A 17,382-nucleotide genomic window follows, 5' to 3' on the forward strand; every position below is an offset into this window, starting at 1 on the left:
GGGGTACCCAGGGAACTGGGGGCGGAAACCAGGCTGCCGGTGGAAAGGCCTCTTTTCCAGGATGGCGGTTTCCAACCAGCCTTCAGAACACTCCAGGACTGGGAACAATTCCCGAAAATGTTTTGGCCATGAACATAAGGTTGCTGTCGCCTTAATCTCCCCAGGAAGGATTTAAAAAAAGGAAAGACAATGAAATAGTCCCAAATGTGACCACTGTCATCTCATGAAAGAGCATTTTCACACCCAAGAAGGGGACATAAAACAGGAATAAGGGATGGATCTGTGCAATCACATACACACACACACACACACACACACCACACACGAGCTGGCATAAAACACAGAGAGATGCAAAAAGACATATTCCAATTTCACACAAAAATTGTCTGGAGGAAAACTTAACTGCTGCTTCTCCTCAGTCAAGAAGCCGTTTCTTAACGCTTCTGAAGGGGAAACATAATCACCAACCTGGCTGTCTGCCAGCTTTCCTCCACTCTCTGTTTTCTCCAAACACTTATTTTTCTCAGCTCACGACACCAACTGCCGCTCTGTGGCTCAGCCCCACCTGGTCTCTATTCTAATATTCGACGTGGCCCCCACCTTACGGCAGACAGTTCCCCGGGGCCTGTGAGTTATCGACAAGTGACACCGACAGGTCTCCAGGTGTGGGGAGAGCTCAGTCCCCGGTCCCCAGAGGCTGCAGGTGTAGCTCCCCCCAGAGGCCTGTGCTGCATCCCGCCACCAGAGGGAGCAGCAACAGCAATTATTTCATGTTTTCTGCACAGACTGGAACTCCTTCCATACATTTGGAAACGCGGTGACAGGGATTTCATAGGATGACGAGTAGGAGACGTCCTTTAACAGCTTAATACACTGCGACAGACACACATATAAACGAAGATTTAACCTGATTAAAATATGCCTCTCAATTAAGGAAATCAGGCATGAAACTCGTTTGTTCTATATTTTCACATTTTGTCTCAGACTGCAGCAGCTGCAGGATAGGTCCCAGTGGGACTTCCTGCACAGGCAGCGAGGGCCCCCACCCTTGGCTGTGAGGTGGGGTGGGGTGTGCAGGGGGCACAGGTCTCACTGAGATAAACCCGGCAGAGGCAGAACATCAAGGACAGCTCCCGCGTCCGGGCCTCGCCATGCAGGCCTAACCCACGGCCTGGCTGGGAGAACGTACCTGGGTGTCACACACCACCTACAGCTCTCGGGTCCAAACCACTGACCCTGTGCTCATGAAGCCGGAAGCCGCCTCAGCCTGGGCTCGGCGGGAGGGCTCAGAGAGCAGGGGGTGCGGGATGAAGGCCACACGTCTTCGTCAAAAGATCCCGAGAGTGAAAATACAGGGACGTGCGTCCGTGCCAGTGCTCGCAAGGGACTGTGTTTTGTCCCTGCTCCTCCCTCACACACTCCGTGCCTGTCCCCTCGCTCCCACAGAACTGAGAGGACCACCCCTATATCAGGCAGGAGACACACAAGCTGCACGACGGGCTCAGTCTAACAGGGCACAGCCACCGGGCGGGGATCCTGGGGGGAAGGCAGGGCCTTCCACTGTAAACCTCCAACAGCAACGAGCACGGCCCAGAGGACAACGGGCCTGCTCGCAAGCTCCCGAGACCAGGGCTCCACCTCCCCGAGGCGGCCCGCGCCCCACAGCCGTACACCGACTCCTTCGGCCGCTGGGCCCTGGCCCCTGGGCGCGCAGCGCGTGGCCTTCCCTACACACAAAAGCATTTGCGGGCCTGGGGCAGCTCCTCTGCCAGAGAGACCACAGGGCTTCACAGTGGAGACCACGCTGCACCGGCCCGAGCTGGCCGGAGGTGATACCCACCCCTCCTCCCCCACCCAAGGGACCCAGAGAGCACAGACATCCTGCAGGGTCCCTCCCCACCTCTGAGGAGGAAGGCAGGGAACTGGATAGCTCTTCCTGCTGAAAAGCCTCTTGGGCCACACACTCACCAGCCAGCCACCCTGGATTTAACCCACAAAGGGACGTTTTACAGCCTGACCTTGGACTTCGTGCATTTTCAAAGGCCACCTTTCTGGAACAGAACCCTTTTTTGGACAAATACGGAGGGTTTTCTTAAAAGCCAAACTGGTTGGGTGGTGGTTTCCTTTACTTACCGTATTCTTCTGGGACTTGCATCCCAAAAAGCCCCAGGCTCTTCAGTTTCTCTAAAGTTTCATTTGGGATTTTTCCCTCTCGGTCGATTTTTTGAGAGTCCACTGCCAAGAGGAAATATTTTGATTAAACAAAATATAACCTATGTTTACACAAATAGAAGTAAACAGAACAACTGTTGTATGTTATACAATCCCAGCGTCAGAAACTTCAGACCTGGAAATTGTCTAGCCATGGTTATTCAGCATGCGTTCAATTTTACCTTATTCGCCCAGGAAGAACTGCATTTCAGAAAATTACCACTACCAGGTAACGTTCTGCTTCTTGATCTGGGTGTATTCATTGCGTAAAACTGCAGAAACTATACATTTATGAGACCTAAACTTTTCTGCAGGCATTTATTACTAAACTTGAATTTTTGTTTTATCACCTGTACCTTCTAGAAAATTAGACAATAAACACGCAGCTGCCAGCACTGCCCTAAAACGTTTGGCTACGTGGCCAGACTCCAGGCAGCTTCTGGACCCAGCTCCACCAGTGTTCAGAAGCACACCCTTTCCCCAGAGTCCACGGGTTCTTGAGAACAGGTCAGTCTGTTTACCACCAACACACACAATCATCACAGCAAAACTCAACCATCACTGTGTTAGGTCTGCAGCAGCACTTTTATAAGAATCAGGTAAAGGTGTTTTCATCAGCTGCCAACAAGTTAAGCTTCATCACTATTATAACTTCATCACTATCATAAACCATAAAAGCAACCATAACCACGCTTATAGATTTTTATACATATGGGTCACTAATGAGAAATACAGGTTCCCCAAATGGAGTCCAAACCCTTGGTTTTTTTTTTTTTTTTTTTTTTTTTGCGGTACGCGGGCCTTTCACTGCCGTGGCCTCTCCCGTTGCGGAGCACAGGCCCCGGACGCGCAGGCTCAGTGGCCATGGCTCACGGGCCCAGCCGCTCCGCGGCATGTGGGATCTTCCCGGACCGGGGCACGAACCCGTGTCCCCTGCATCGGCAGGCGGACTCCCAACCACTGCGCCACCAGGGAAGCCCCAAACCCCTCACTTTTACAATCCTACTGACATATGTAATTGGCACACAATAAACTGCACATATTTGGAATAATTTTTTGAGTTCTGACATCTGTTCACCCATGAAACCATTCGCACAATCAACAAAAGCATTTCCTTTTCCACCGAAATTTCCTCATGTCCCTCTGTGATCAATCCTTCCCTCCACCTCCATCTCTAGGCAACCACTAATCTTTTCAGCTACAGATTGGTTTGCATTTTTTGAGTTTTTATATAAATGGAATCACAAGGTGTTTTTTTTTGATCTGGCCTAATTTGGCCTAATGATTTTGAAGTTCATCCATATTGTTGCAAGTATAAATACTTCATTCCTTTTTATTGTTCACTACCTACTGTATGGGTATAAAATTGTTTATCTATTCACCCCTTGAAGGACATTTGGTTGGTTCCCAGTTTTTGGCCCTTAGAAATAAAGATCCTGTGAACATTCATATTCAAGTTTTGGTGCAACTACATGTTTTCATTTCACTTTGGAGCGCAGTGGCTGGGCTGTATGGTAGGGTATGTTCAACGCTGAAGAAACTGCCAGGATCTGGGAAGACTTCCTTCCCGCAAGACGGAGATACAGGGACTGGGTTTATCTCGCTGCCTTAGAATACAGGATATTAGATACAAGGAGGAAGAGTCATGTGTTACTAGTAGCAAAGAATCAGTCCGAGACCATGCATTCTCAACAGGGCAACATCACCCCCAAGGGGGTGAAAACGGTTCTGGAGGAAGGGGAGCAAAAAAATATTTTTTTATGTATAAAGCACAGCAACATGTATAATACATAAACAGATAATAATATAGTTGTGGCATTAAAATTTCACGGACGGATGTGATTAGGGTAAAAAGATGTCTAAAAAGGCTCTGGGGGAAGAGAGAGCAGTAAAAAAAAGTTGAAAACAGTGCCCTACAGGCTTCCTCTGCTCCTTTTAACGACACTTAAAGGCAAGTCTCGAATGGGTCAAACTATTCCAAGTAACTTAATTGAGCCCTGGAACAAAGCTTAAGACCGTACTACACACACACACACACACACACACACACACACACACACACACACACACACACACACACACACACACACACACACACACACACACACACCCCACCCCCCCCCCCCCACCAAGAATGTAAACTCCACAATGACTGGCATCCAAGAGAAAACCACCAGGCACATGAAGAAGCAGGAAAATATGAGTGATAATGAGAAGAAAATCAATCAACTGAACATGACCTAGAAGTAACAAAGGTGCCAGTGGACAAGGGTATCACATGAGTTATTACAGGTGGCGCAGTGGTTGAGAGTCCGCCTGCCAATGCAGGGGACATGGGTTCGTGCCCCGGTCCAGGAAGATCCCACATGCCGCAGAGCAACTAAGCCCGTGCACCACAACTACTGAGTCTGCGTGCCACAACTACCGAAGCCCGCGTGCCTACAGCCCGTGCTCCACAGCAAGAGAAGCCACTGCAATGAGAAGCCTGTGCACCAAAACGAATAGTAGCCCCCACTCGCTGCAACTAGAGAAAGCCCACGCGCAGCAACGAAGACCCAACGCAGACAAAAATAAATAAATTTATTTTAAAAAAAGAGTTATTAAAACCAAATGCTCAAAAACACAGAAGAAAATATGAGCATATTAAGGAGAGACATGGAAAAATAAAAAGACACAAATCAAATTTCCAGAGATGAAACAATGTTTAAGATGAAAAACACTGGGGCTTCCCTGGTGGCGCAGTGGTTGAGAGTCCGCCTGCCGATGCAGGGGACATGGGTTCGTGCCCCGGTCCGGGAAGATCCCACATGCCACGGAGCTGGGCCCATGGGCCATGGCCGCTGGGCCTGCGCGTCCGGAGCCTGTGCTCCGCAGCGGGAGAGGCCACAGCGGTGAGAGACCCGTGTACCGCGCAAAAAAAAAAAAAAAAAAAGAGAGAGCTGCAAATAAAGAGCTTTAAAAAAAAAAAAAAAAAGATGAAAAACACTGGATCAGATTAACAGCCGACCAAATACCGGGGGGAAAAGAAGATTAGTGAACATGAGACATAATAATAAAAGCTATACAAAATAAAATAGACAAAAAAACAACAACAGAGCGTCAGTGAGTCGTGGGACAACCTCAAGCAAATATATATATCTATATCTTTATATATGTATATCTTTTTTATAGATACGTATGCTTTATCTATATATAAAAAATCTCCAAAGGAGAGCAGGGAGGAAGGAGTGTGGGAATGTGGTATGGTTGGTGAAAAAACAATGTTTAAAGAAATAATGACCAAAATTTACCAAAGTTGAAAAACACACAGATCCAAGAAGTTCAAAGGACCCTGAGAAAAATGTGAAGAAAACTACACTAATAGCAGTTTCTCTAAAACCACTTAAAAGCAGCCAGATACGAAGAAACACACATAAAAAAAAATGAAAATAATATGGTAGCAGACATCTCATCAGAAACAATGCTAAAACAGAAGAGACCGCTAAAAGAAAAATATTGTCAACACAGTAATCTTTTCTGATGAAACAGACTTTCCAGATACATAAAAGCTGTAGATACTCACCCCTGCAAAGCTGCACCACAAGAAAACTGAAAAGAAGTCCCTCCCACAGAAGAATGATGGTACCAAGAGGAAGTCAATACATAAAATGGTAAATTTTATTCCATGTACATTTTATGACAGGAAGGAAGGAAGGAAGGAAGGAAATAAAGTATTGTAGGGTTTATAAAGAATGTAGAAATAAAATGTATGAAACAGAACATGGGCTGGGAAAGCAGAAATGTAAGGTTCTTACACCATACATGAAGTGGTATAATATCAGCCGAAAGCAGATTTTGATACATAGTATATGTTTACATACTATAAATTCTAAAGCAACCACTTATAAAACACAAGAGGCATAACTAATAAACCAACCAAAAAGATAAAATGGAATCATAAAAAATACTCCATTAATCCAAAAAGAGCAGGAAAAGAGGGAAAAAGATCAAAGATAACATGGGACAAATAAACAGCTAGATGCTAACGTTAAACCCAACTATATATATATCAATAATTACATTAAAATAATCATATATCAAAAACCAATTAAAAGGCACAGAATGGGGGAGGGTGAAATGGGTAAAGGAGATCAAGTGTATGGTGATAGATGGAAACTGAAGTTTTGGTGGAATGGCATAATATACACAGAAATAGGAATATAGTGTTGTACACAGGAAACTTACAATGTTACAGACCAACGTTACCGCAATAAAAAATAAATTAAAAAAAGGAGGGCTTCCCTGATGGCACAGTGGTTAAGAATCTACCTGCCAATGTAGGGGACACGGGTTCGAGCCCTGGTCCGGGAATATCCTACATGCTGTGGAGCAACGAAGCCCGTGTGCTACAACTACTGAGCCTGCGCTCTACAGCCCATGAGCCAGAACTACTGAGCCCACGTGCCACAACTACTGAAGCGCACGTGCCTAGAGCCCATGCTCCACAACAAGAGAAGCCACCGCAATGAGAAGCCCGTGCACCACAACGAAGAGGAGCCCCTGCTCACTGCAACTAGAGAAAGCCCGCACCCAGCAACGAAGACCCAATGCGGCCAAAAATAAAAAAATTAAATTTATTAAAAAAAGAAAAAAGAAAAAAGACTGTCAAATTGGATTAAAAAAATATTCAACTACGCTGCCCATAAGAAATCACTTTTTCATTTTTATTTTAAACTTTTATTTTCACATAATTTTAGATTTAAAGAAAAGTCACAAAAATAGTATAGGGTTCCCGTATACTCTTCATCCAACTTCTCCTAACAGAAGCTAATAGAACCGTGGGGAAACTGTCAAAATTAAGAAATGGACATTCATACAATATTACTACAGAATTAATTTGAATTTCATCAGTTTGTCCATTAATACCCTATTTCTTTCCTGGGATCCAATCCAGGATCCCAACTGTATTTAGCTGTCATGTCCCCTTAACATCCTCCAGAGTGAATCCAACAATACAAAAAAGGATAATATATCACAACCAAGGGGAACTATCCTGGGAATGTGTCGTTCAGTGTTCAAAACCCAGTCAATGTAATTTACTAGGTCAACAGAATAAACAGTAAAAAAAACCATAATCATCTTCACAGATGCAAAAAAACACTGGACACAATTTGATACAATTTATGATGAAAACACAGGACAAACCAGAAATAAAGGGAAACTTCCTTAACCTGGTACAGGGCACTCCAAAAAAATGTACAGCTAACTCATACTTAATGGTAAAAGACGACGTTTTCTCCCTAAAATCAGGCACAAGGCAAGGAAGTTGGCTCTGACCACTCCTATTCAACATACTAGAGACGTTAGCCATTGAATTAAACAAAGAAAAGAAAGGGAAACCAGGCTGGAAAGGAAGACATGAAACTGCCCTCATCACCAACCACGTGACTGTCTATGTACTCAACCCTCTGGGATCGATCAAAAAAGTTGCAAGAGCTAATAGATGAGCTTAAGAAGGCTGCAGCATACAAGGTCAATATACAAAAACCAACTGTACTCACTGAAGAGGCTACATTAAGGGAACAACTAAACACATGAAAAAATGTTCAACATCAACGGGCATCAGGGAAATGCAAATTCAAACCACAATGAGGTAACACTCCACATCTAACAGAATGGCCAAAATTTTTTAAAGTTTTTTTTTTAAAACAAAACCAGTGACAACACCAAATCCTGGCAAAAAAGGCACAGAAACTGGATCACATACACTGCTATTGGGAACGTAAAACGGTACAGCCAACACTTTGAAAATAATTAAACACAGAACTACCTCAGGACCCAACAACTGCACTCCTGGGCATTTATCCCAGAGAAGAGAAAATATGTTCACACAAAGCTTGTACACAAATGTACACAGAAGTTTTATTCGTAAGAGCCTCAAAACTGGAAACCACCAAGATGTACTTCAACGTCAGAACAGTCAACAAATTGTGTTAACCCGTAACATGGAAAACTACCGAACAATAAAAAACAACAAACCACTGATATACAGCAACTTACAGGAGAATTATGCTGAGTAAAAAAATGCCAATCCCAAAGTTTATATACTGTATGGTTCCATTAATATAACATTTTTGAAATAACAAAATTATAAAAATGGAGAACAGACTAGTGGTTTCCAGAAGCTGGGGAGGAGAGGGCAAGAAGGGGCTATATCTATAAAAGGAACGCATGAGGGATTCTTGTGATGTAACTGTTCCGTACCATGATTGTGGTGCTTGTCACATGAATCTATATATATGACAAAATTACATAAGTACATACACAATCAGTAAACGTACAACTGGCAAAATCTGAATAAGGTTGATGTCAATTTCCTGGTTGTGATAACAGTCTGTGGTTATGCAAGACGTATTCCATAAAGCTATGCATTGGGGGAAACTGATTGGGTGAAGGGTATAACTGATCTCTGAATTATTTCTTACAACTGCATGTGAATCTGCAATTATCTCAAACTAAAGTTTTTTTAAAGCAAATAATGTCATCATGAAATGTTATCATATTACATACATATTAAATTTAATGGGTATAACCCTGAGGTTGAATTAAGAAATCCCCACGAAAACGCCCGCATCTGAAGTTCAACTAAAATTGATTTTCAACAACAAAAACTATGACACAATGGGTGACATTTTTCTTTCATCTTGTTTAGTTCCTAAATCTCCTTTAAACAAGTGTGAATTTCTTTTATTAATGAAATAAAATATAGATTATGAAGAAAAATTTCAGAAATAGAAACAAGTATATACAGAAAAAAGTGAACTTCCATACCACTGTAAAAATAATGTGTAAAAAATCAACTGTATTTCTATATACAAACAGCGAACAATCAGAAATTGCAATTTTAAAAAATACCATTTACAATAATGTCAAAGAACTTTAAATACTTATGAATACATTTTACAAACCATCAAAAAAACATTATCAGTTGAGAAACCATCAGAAACTTTTGTCAAAATTTGTCCAAGGTTGGGACTTCCCTGGAGGCGCAGTGGTTAAGAATCCGCCTGCCAATGCAGGGGATATGGGTTTGATCCCTGGTCCGGGAAGATCCCACATGCCGCGGAGCAACTAAGCCTGTGCGCCACAACTACTGAGCCTGCGCTCTAGAGCCCAAGTGCCACAACTACTGAAACCCACGCACTGCAACTACTGAAGCCCACGTGCTCTAGGGCCTGCATGCCGCAACTACTGAGCCAGCATGCGGCAACTACTGAAGCCTATGCTCTGCAACAAGTGAAACCACCACAACGAGAAGCCTACGCACTGCAACGAAGAGTAGCCCCTGCTCACCGCAACTAGAGAAAGCCTGCACACAGCAACGAAGACCCAATGCAGCCAAAAAAAAAAAGGAAAACAAAATGTCCAAGGTCTATACACTGACCACGACACACAAAATGCTGCTGAGAGAATTATATAAGAATCAAATAAATGGGGAGATATCCCATGATCGTGCATTTGAAAATTCAGTATTGTTATAATCTCAATTCTCCCTCAAACTGATTTACAGATTTATTGTAACCCCAATCATAACACATAAAGGCCTTTTTGTTGAAGCTGAAAAGCTGATTCCAAAATTTATAAGCAAATGCAAAGGACCTAGAGGAGCCAAACAACTTCAGAAAAGAACAAGGCTGCAGGACTAACACTTCTTGCTTTCAAGCCTATTACAAAGCTCAGTAAAGAAGGCAACATAATATTTGCATCAAAATAGACAAACAGAACAGAGGATTCAGAAACAGACCCTCACATAAATGATTGATTTTTTCCATTTTTTTATATTGTGGCAAAATACACATAAAATTTACTATCTTAGCCAGTTTTAAGTGTGCAATTCAGTAGTATTACGTACATTTACATTATTGTGCAACCATCACCACCACCCATCTCCAGAACTCGTTTCACCGTTCAAAACAGTTGACTCTGCCCTCATTACACAATAACTCCCCATTCCTCCTCCCTCCCACCCCCTGACAACCACCATTCTATTACTTTGTCACTATGGATTTGACTGCTCTCAGTATCAATACTTCATACAAGTGAAATCAATCAGTATTTGTCTTTTTCTGACCAGCTTATTTCACTTAGCATAATGTCCTCAAGGTTCATGTTGTAGCATTGGTCCAAATTCCCCTCCTTATAAAGGTTAAATAATATTCCATTGTATGCATATACATTCTGTTTACCCATTTATCTGTTAACCTGGTTGTGTCTTTGGATCTAAACTGAATCTCTTGTAGACAAGATATAGCTGGATTATTTTTTAAATCTGGCAACTTCTGACTTCTGATGGAAGAGTTTAATCTATTTACTTTTAATTAGTGATAAGGAAAGACTTCCGTCATTTTGTTATTTATATAGCTTTTTTGTCCATCTTTTTTTTGCATTACTGTCTTCTTTTTACTTGATTTTTTGCAGTGAAACATTTCAATTCCCCTCTCATTTGCTTTCATGTATATTCTTTAGGTATTTTCTTTGTAGTTACCATGGGGATCACATTGAACATCTCAAAGTTGTAACACTCATGTGAATTTACACCAGCTTAACTTCAGTAACATACTAAAATTCTGTTCCTTTAAAGGCTCCATATCCACCCTTTTCTTTTATTGTTGTTGTCACAAAATTACATTGTTAGGCACCATGTCCAAAAACATAAATAATTGTTTCAAACGATTTTTAGTCTCTTAAATTATTACAGAGAACAAAATGTAGAGTTACAAAGTTACAGTGATACTAGCTTTTAGACTGATGTTTTTCTAAAAAATATTAGACTCTTAAATCAAGTAGAAAACAAAAACTACAGTTATAAACCATTGTTACAATAATACTAGGTTTTATACCTGCCCATGTATTTACCTTCAATGAGATCTTTATTTCTTTACATGGACTTGAGTTACTGTCTAGTGTCCTGAGCATTTCTTGTAGGGCAGAGCCAGTGGTAACAAACTCCCTCAGCTTTTATCTGGGAATGTCTTACTTTCTCCCTTACTTTTAAAGGACAGTTTGCCAGATATAGCATTCTTGGTTGAGAATGTTTTCCTTTTAGCACTTTGAATATATTGGCCCACTGCTTTCTGGCCTCCAAAATTTCTGATGAGAAATCTACTGAAAATCTCATTGAGGATTCCTTGTCTGTCGCTTCTCTCTTACAGCTCTCAAGACTCTTTTGGTCTTTGTCTTCTGACAGTGTGATTATATAACGTGTCTTGGTGTAGGTCTCTATGATTCATCCTATTTGGAGTTTGCTTAGCTTCTTGTATGTTTATATTCACGTCTCACGAAATTTGAGAAGTTTTCAACCAATGTTTCTTCAAATAATCTCTTCTCTTTCTGAGACTCTCACAATATGTATGCATTTAACAGTGTTCCACAGGTCCCTCAAGTTCACTTTTCTTCAATCTTTTTTTTTTCCTGTGCTTCAGACTTGATTATTTTCCATTATCCTATCAGCAAGTTCACTGATTCTTCTGCCTTCTCAAATCTATCTTTGAATCTCTCTAGTGAACTCTTCCTTTCAGTCACTGTACTTTTCAGCTCCCAAATGTCATTTTGTTTTTTAGGTTTACTCCCTCTTTATTGATATTTCCATTTGTTCACACATTCTTCACTTCCTGCATGTCTTGTTAGTTAAGCATCTTTAAGATGGCTATTTTTAAGTCTTTGTCTAGTAGGGCCTCCATCGGGTCGTTTACAGGAAGAGTTTTTTATTGGTTCTTTTTTTTTTTTCTTTGAATGGGTCATACTTTTCTGCTCTGCTTTTGCTGAAAACTGGACATGTGAATTAATAATGTGGTAACTCTGGAAATCAGATTTTCCCTCTTCCCAGGGTTTGCTCCTTTTTCTTTTTTGGCCATGCTGTGTGCCACGTGGGATCTCAGTTCTCTGACCAGGGATCAAACCTGCGACCCCTGCAGTGGAAGCACAGAGTCTTAACCACTGGTCCACCAGGGAAATCCCCAGGGTTTGCTCTTTTTTCCTTCATCGAAACATATGTGACATATAACATTGTCTAAGTTCAAGGTGTACAACATGTTGATTTGATACATTTATATACTGCAATAGGACTGCCATCATAGCCTTAGCTAATACCTCTACTACAACACACAATTATCATTTCTTTTTGAGGCGGTAATAACTAAGATCTATTCTGTCAGCACATTTGATATTTATAGTACAGTGTTGTTGTCTATAATCACAATAATGTACATTAGATCTCCAGGACTCACTTATCTACTAGTTCCAAGTGTATACCCTTAAACAACACCTCTCCAATTCCCCCATTCCCCAGCCCCTAGTAATCACATATTCAACTGTTTTAGGAGTTCAGTTTTAGATTCCACATATAAGTGATTATCACAATACTTGTCTTTCTCTGACTTACTACACTAAGCATAGTATCCTCAAGGTCCATCCATGTCGTTGCAAATGGCAAGACTTCCTTTCTCATAGATGAATAATATTCTATTTTACTTACTTATATGTTGGTATCTTACATCTTCTTTATCCATTCAACAACTGGAGAACACTTAGGTTGTTTCCATACCTTGGCTATTGTGAATAATGTTGCAATAAACATGGGAGTGCATATTATCTCTTTGGGTGTTTTCATTTTTTAAAATTAATTAATTAATTAATTTATTTTTGGCTGAATTGGTCTTCGTTGCTGCACACAGACTTTCACTAGTTGTGGCAAGTGGAAGCTACTCTTTGTTGCGGTGCATGGGCTTCTCACTGTGGTGGCTTCTCTCGTTGTGGAGCACGGGCTCTAGGTGCATGGGCTTCAGTAGTTGCGGCACACAGGCTCAGCAGTTGTGGTGCACGGGCTTAGTTGCTCCATGGCATGTGGGATCTTCCTGGACCAGGGATTGAACCCATGTCCCCTGCACTGGCAGGTGGATTCCTAACCACTGCACCATCAGGGAAGTCCCAGTGTTTTCATTTCTTTTGGGTATATACCAAGAAGTGAATTACTGGATATGGTAGTTTGATTTTAATTTTTAAAGGAGCCTCCACACTGTTTTCCATAGTGGCTGACAAATTTACAATCCCACCAACAGTGCACAAGGGTTCCATTTTGCCACATCTTTATCAACATTTGTCATCTGTGGTCTTTTTGATGATAGTCATTCTAACAGGTGAGAGGTGTTATCTCATTGTGGTTTTGATTTGCATTTTCCTGTTTAGTGATATTGAGCACTTTTTTCATGTATCTGTTGGACATTTGTGTGTCTTCTCTAGAAAAATGTCTATTTAGTTCCTCTGCCCATCTTTTAAACTTTTTTTTTTTTGCTATTGAGTTGCATGAGTTCTTTATATATTTTGGATATTAGTCCCCTATCCAATATATGCTTTGCAAATATTTTCTCCCATTTCTTAGGATGCCTTTTCATTTTGTTGATTATTTCCTTTGCTGTGCAGAAGATTTTAGGTTTGATATTCCACATGTTGATTTCTATTTTTGTTGTTTGTGCTTTTGGGTTTTGTTTTGATTTTTAATTGTTGTAGGCTTTGTCTATGCCAAGGATCAGCCTGGTGTAAACTTAAGGTCTTTTCAGGTCTTTCCTGAGCCTGTCTCTTTCCCAGTTCATTTGCCGCCCATATATGCATTTGCTTTAGAAGGTCCTAGTATTCCATCTGGCTCCTGAAAAAACAAAAAGAGGGACTTCCCTGGCGGTCCAGTAGTTAAGACTCCACCCACCCACTGCAGGGGGCACAGGTTTGATCCTTGGTTGGGGAACTAAGATCCCACATGCCACACGGCCAAAAAAAAAAAAAAACGCAAAAAGAAAATGAAGAGGAAAAAAGGCACTAGCCCTTTAAATCCCTTAGAAGTGACTTCTGCCAGAGGGGGAGGGGCTTGCAACACTAAGAAGCTGCAACACCATGGCCTCTGCCTCTTTGTCTGCACCTCTGATCAGAAGCAGCAATCAGCAACCAGCACAGAACCCTAATACCTGATGCACAGGGTCCGTTTTGCCCACTCTGGCTCCCACAAGCTGTGTACAGGCTGCTCCAGGAACAAGTGCATAGCAGCTTGCTTTGGGTCTGGGGGTGGGTAGCTGCTTCTGTGCTCAGAGCTGAAACTGATTGAAATTAACCACATTTTTGTCCAGGCACCCTGCCCCCCGATCCAGACTCCAGAGCTCCTCAACAGTTACAACAGACAGATTCTGCCAGTGCAATTGTTGTCTGGGGGGGAGACAGATTCCTGCTGCTACATACTCTGCCATCTTCTGGGAATCTTATGGTCAACTGGTTTTCGTTTTTTTTTTTTTTGCAGTACGCGGGCCTCTCACTGTTGTGGCCTCTCCCGTTGCGGAGCACAGGCTCCGGACGCGCAGGCTCAGCGGCCATGGCTCACGGGCCCAGCCACTCCGCGGCATGTGGGATCTTCCCAGACCAGGGCACGAACCCGTGTCCCCTGCATCGACAGGCGGACTCTCAACCACTGCGCCACCAGGGAAGCCCTCAACTGGTTTTTGACAGAAGTATCAAAGTCAGTTAAATAGGGAAAGGATCATCCTTTCAATAAATGTTGCTACAACGATTGGATAGCCACATGCAAAAAAGAAATCCTCAAATGTTACCTCACATCATCAACAAAATTATCTGGGAATGGATCATAAGTCTAAACGTTAACAGATAAATATAAACCTTCTAAAAGAAGATATAAACGAAAATCACCATGACGAATGATCAAGGGATCGATCCAAGAAGAAGATACAACAACTGTAAACATTTATGCACCCAACATAGGAGCACCTCAATACATAAGGCAAATACTAACAGCCATAAAAGGGGAAATCGACAGTAACACATTCATAGTAGGGGACTTTAACACCTCACTCTCAAATGGACAGATCATCCAAAATGAAAATAAATAAGGAAACACAAGCTTTAAATGATACATTAAACAAGACGGACTTAATTGATATTTATAGGACATTCCATCCAAAAACAAAAGAATACACATTTTTCTCAAGTGCTCATGGAACATTCTCCAGGATAGATCATATCTTGGGTCACAAATCAAGCCTTGGTAAATTTAAGAAAATTGAAATTGTATCAAGTATCTTTTCTGACCACAATGCTATGAGACTAGGTATCAATTACAGGAAAAGATCTGTAAAAAATACAAACACATGGAGGCTAAACAATACACTACTTAATAACGAAGTGATCACTGAAGAAATCAGAGAGGAAATCAAAAAATACCTAGAAACAAATGACAATGGAGACATGACAACCCAAAACCTATGGGATGCAGCAAAAGCAGTTCTAAGAGGGAAGTTTATAGCAACACAATCCTACCTTAAGAACAGGAAACAGCTCGAATAAACAACCTAACCTTGCACCTAAAGCAATTAGAGAAAGAAGAACAAAAAATCCCTAAAGTTAGCAGAAGGAAAGAAATCATAAAGATCAGATCCGAAATAAATGAAAAAGAAATGAAGGAAATGATAGCAAAGATCAATAAAACTAAAAGCTGGTTCTTTGAGAAGATAAACAAAATTGATAAACCATTAGCCAGACTCATCAAGGAAAAAAGGGAGAAGACTCAAATCAATAGAATTAGAAATGAAAAAGGAGAAGTAACAACTGACACTGCAGAAATACAAAAGATCATGAGAGATTACTACAAGCAATTCTATGCCAATAAAATGGACAACCGGGAAGAAATGGACAAATTCTTAGAAATGCACAACCTGCCAAGACTGAATCAGGAAGAAATAGAAAATATGAGCAGACCAATCACAAGCACTGAAATTGAAACTGTGATTAAAAATCTTCCAACAAACAAAAGCCCAGGACCAGATGGCTTCACAGGCGAATTCTATCAAACACTTAGAGAAGAGCTAACACCTATCCTTCTCAAACTCTTCCAAAATACAGCAGAGGGAGGAACACTCCCAAATTCATTCTATGAGGCCACCATCACCCTGATACCAAACCAGACAAAGATGTCACAAAGAAAGAAAACTACAGGCCAATATCACTGATGAACATAGATGAAAAAATCCTCAACAACATACTAGCAAACAGAATCCAACAGCACATTAAAAGGATCACACACCATGATCAAGTGGGGTTTATTCCAGGAATGCAAGGATTCTTCAATATACGCAAATCAATCAACGTGATACACCATATTAAGAAATTGAAGGAGAAAAACCACATGATCATCTCAATACATGCAGAGAAAGCTTTCAACAAAATTCAACACCCATTTATGATAAAAACCCTGCAGAAAGTAGGCACAGAGGGAACTTTCCTCAACATAATAAATGCCATATATGATAAACCTACAGCCAACATCATCCTCAATGGTGAAAAACTGAAACCATTTCCACTAAGATCAGGAACAAGACAAAGTTGCCCACTCACACCACTATTATTCAACACAGTTTTGGAAGTTTTAGCCACAGCAATCAGAGAAGAAAAAGAAATAAAAGGAATCCAAATAGGAAAAGAAGAAGTAAAGCTGTCACTGTTTGCAGATGACATGATACTATACATAGAGAATCCCAAAGATGCTACCAGAAAACTACTAGAGCTAATCAATGAATTTGGTAAAGTCGCAGGATACAAAATTAATGCACAGAAATCTCTGGCATTCCTATACACTAATGATGAAAAATCTGGAAGTGAAATTAAGAAAACACTCCCATTTACCACTGCAACAAAAAGAATAAAATATCTAGGAATAAACCTACCTAAGGAGACAAAAGACCTGTATGCAGAAAATTATAAGACACTGATAAAAGAAATTAAAGATGATACAAATAGATGGAGAGATATACCATGTTCTTGGATTGGAAGAATCAACATTGTGAAAATGACTCTACTACCCAAAGCAATCTACAGATCCAATGTAATCCCTATCAAACTACCACTGGCATTTTTCACAGAACTAGAACAAAAAATTTCACAATTTGTACGGAAACACAAAAGACCCCGAATAGCCAAAGCAATCTTGAGAACGAAAAATGGAGCTGGAGAAATCAGGCTCCCTGACTTCAGACTATACTACAAAGCTACAGTAATCAAGACAGTATGGTACTGGCACAAAAACAGAAATATAGATCAATGGAACAGGCTAGAAAGCCCAGAGATAAACCCACGCACATATGG

At 41.1% G+C, this 17,382-nt stretch overlaps 1 protein-coding gene across 4 annotated transcripts in view; it reads right to left on the reverse strand.

The window, feature by feature from the left end:
• ACAD9 (acyl-CoA dehydrogenase family member 9) overlaps positions 1-17,382 on the reverse strand; it is a 62,531-nt gene that overhangs the window by 26,780 nt on the left and 18,369 nt on the right. For all 4 annotated transcript variants that reach the window (XR_009565992.1, XM_060308675.2, XM_060308673.2 and 1 more), the window contains one exon: positions 2,134-2,235. Coding sequence is in view for 3 of the 4 variants with exons in the window: in XM_060308673.2 (XP_060164656.1) it covers positions 2,134-2,235 (102 nt within the window). In the remaining variant the exon portion in view is untranslated. The remainder of the gene's footprint in view (positions 1-2,133; positions 2,236-17,382) is intronic.

This window comes from Globicephala melas, chromosome 11 (genome assembly GCF_963455315.2).
Source record: "Globicephala melas chromosome 11, mGloMel1.2, whole genome shotgun sequence".
Lineage (NCBI taxonomy): Eukaryota > Metazoa > Chordata > Mammalia > Artiodactyla > Delphinidae > Globicephala > Globicephala melas.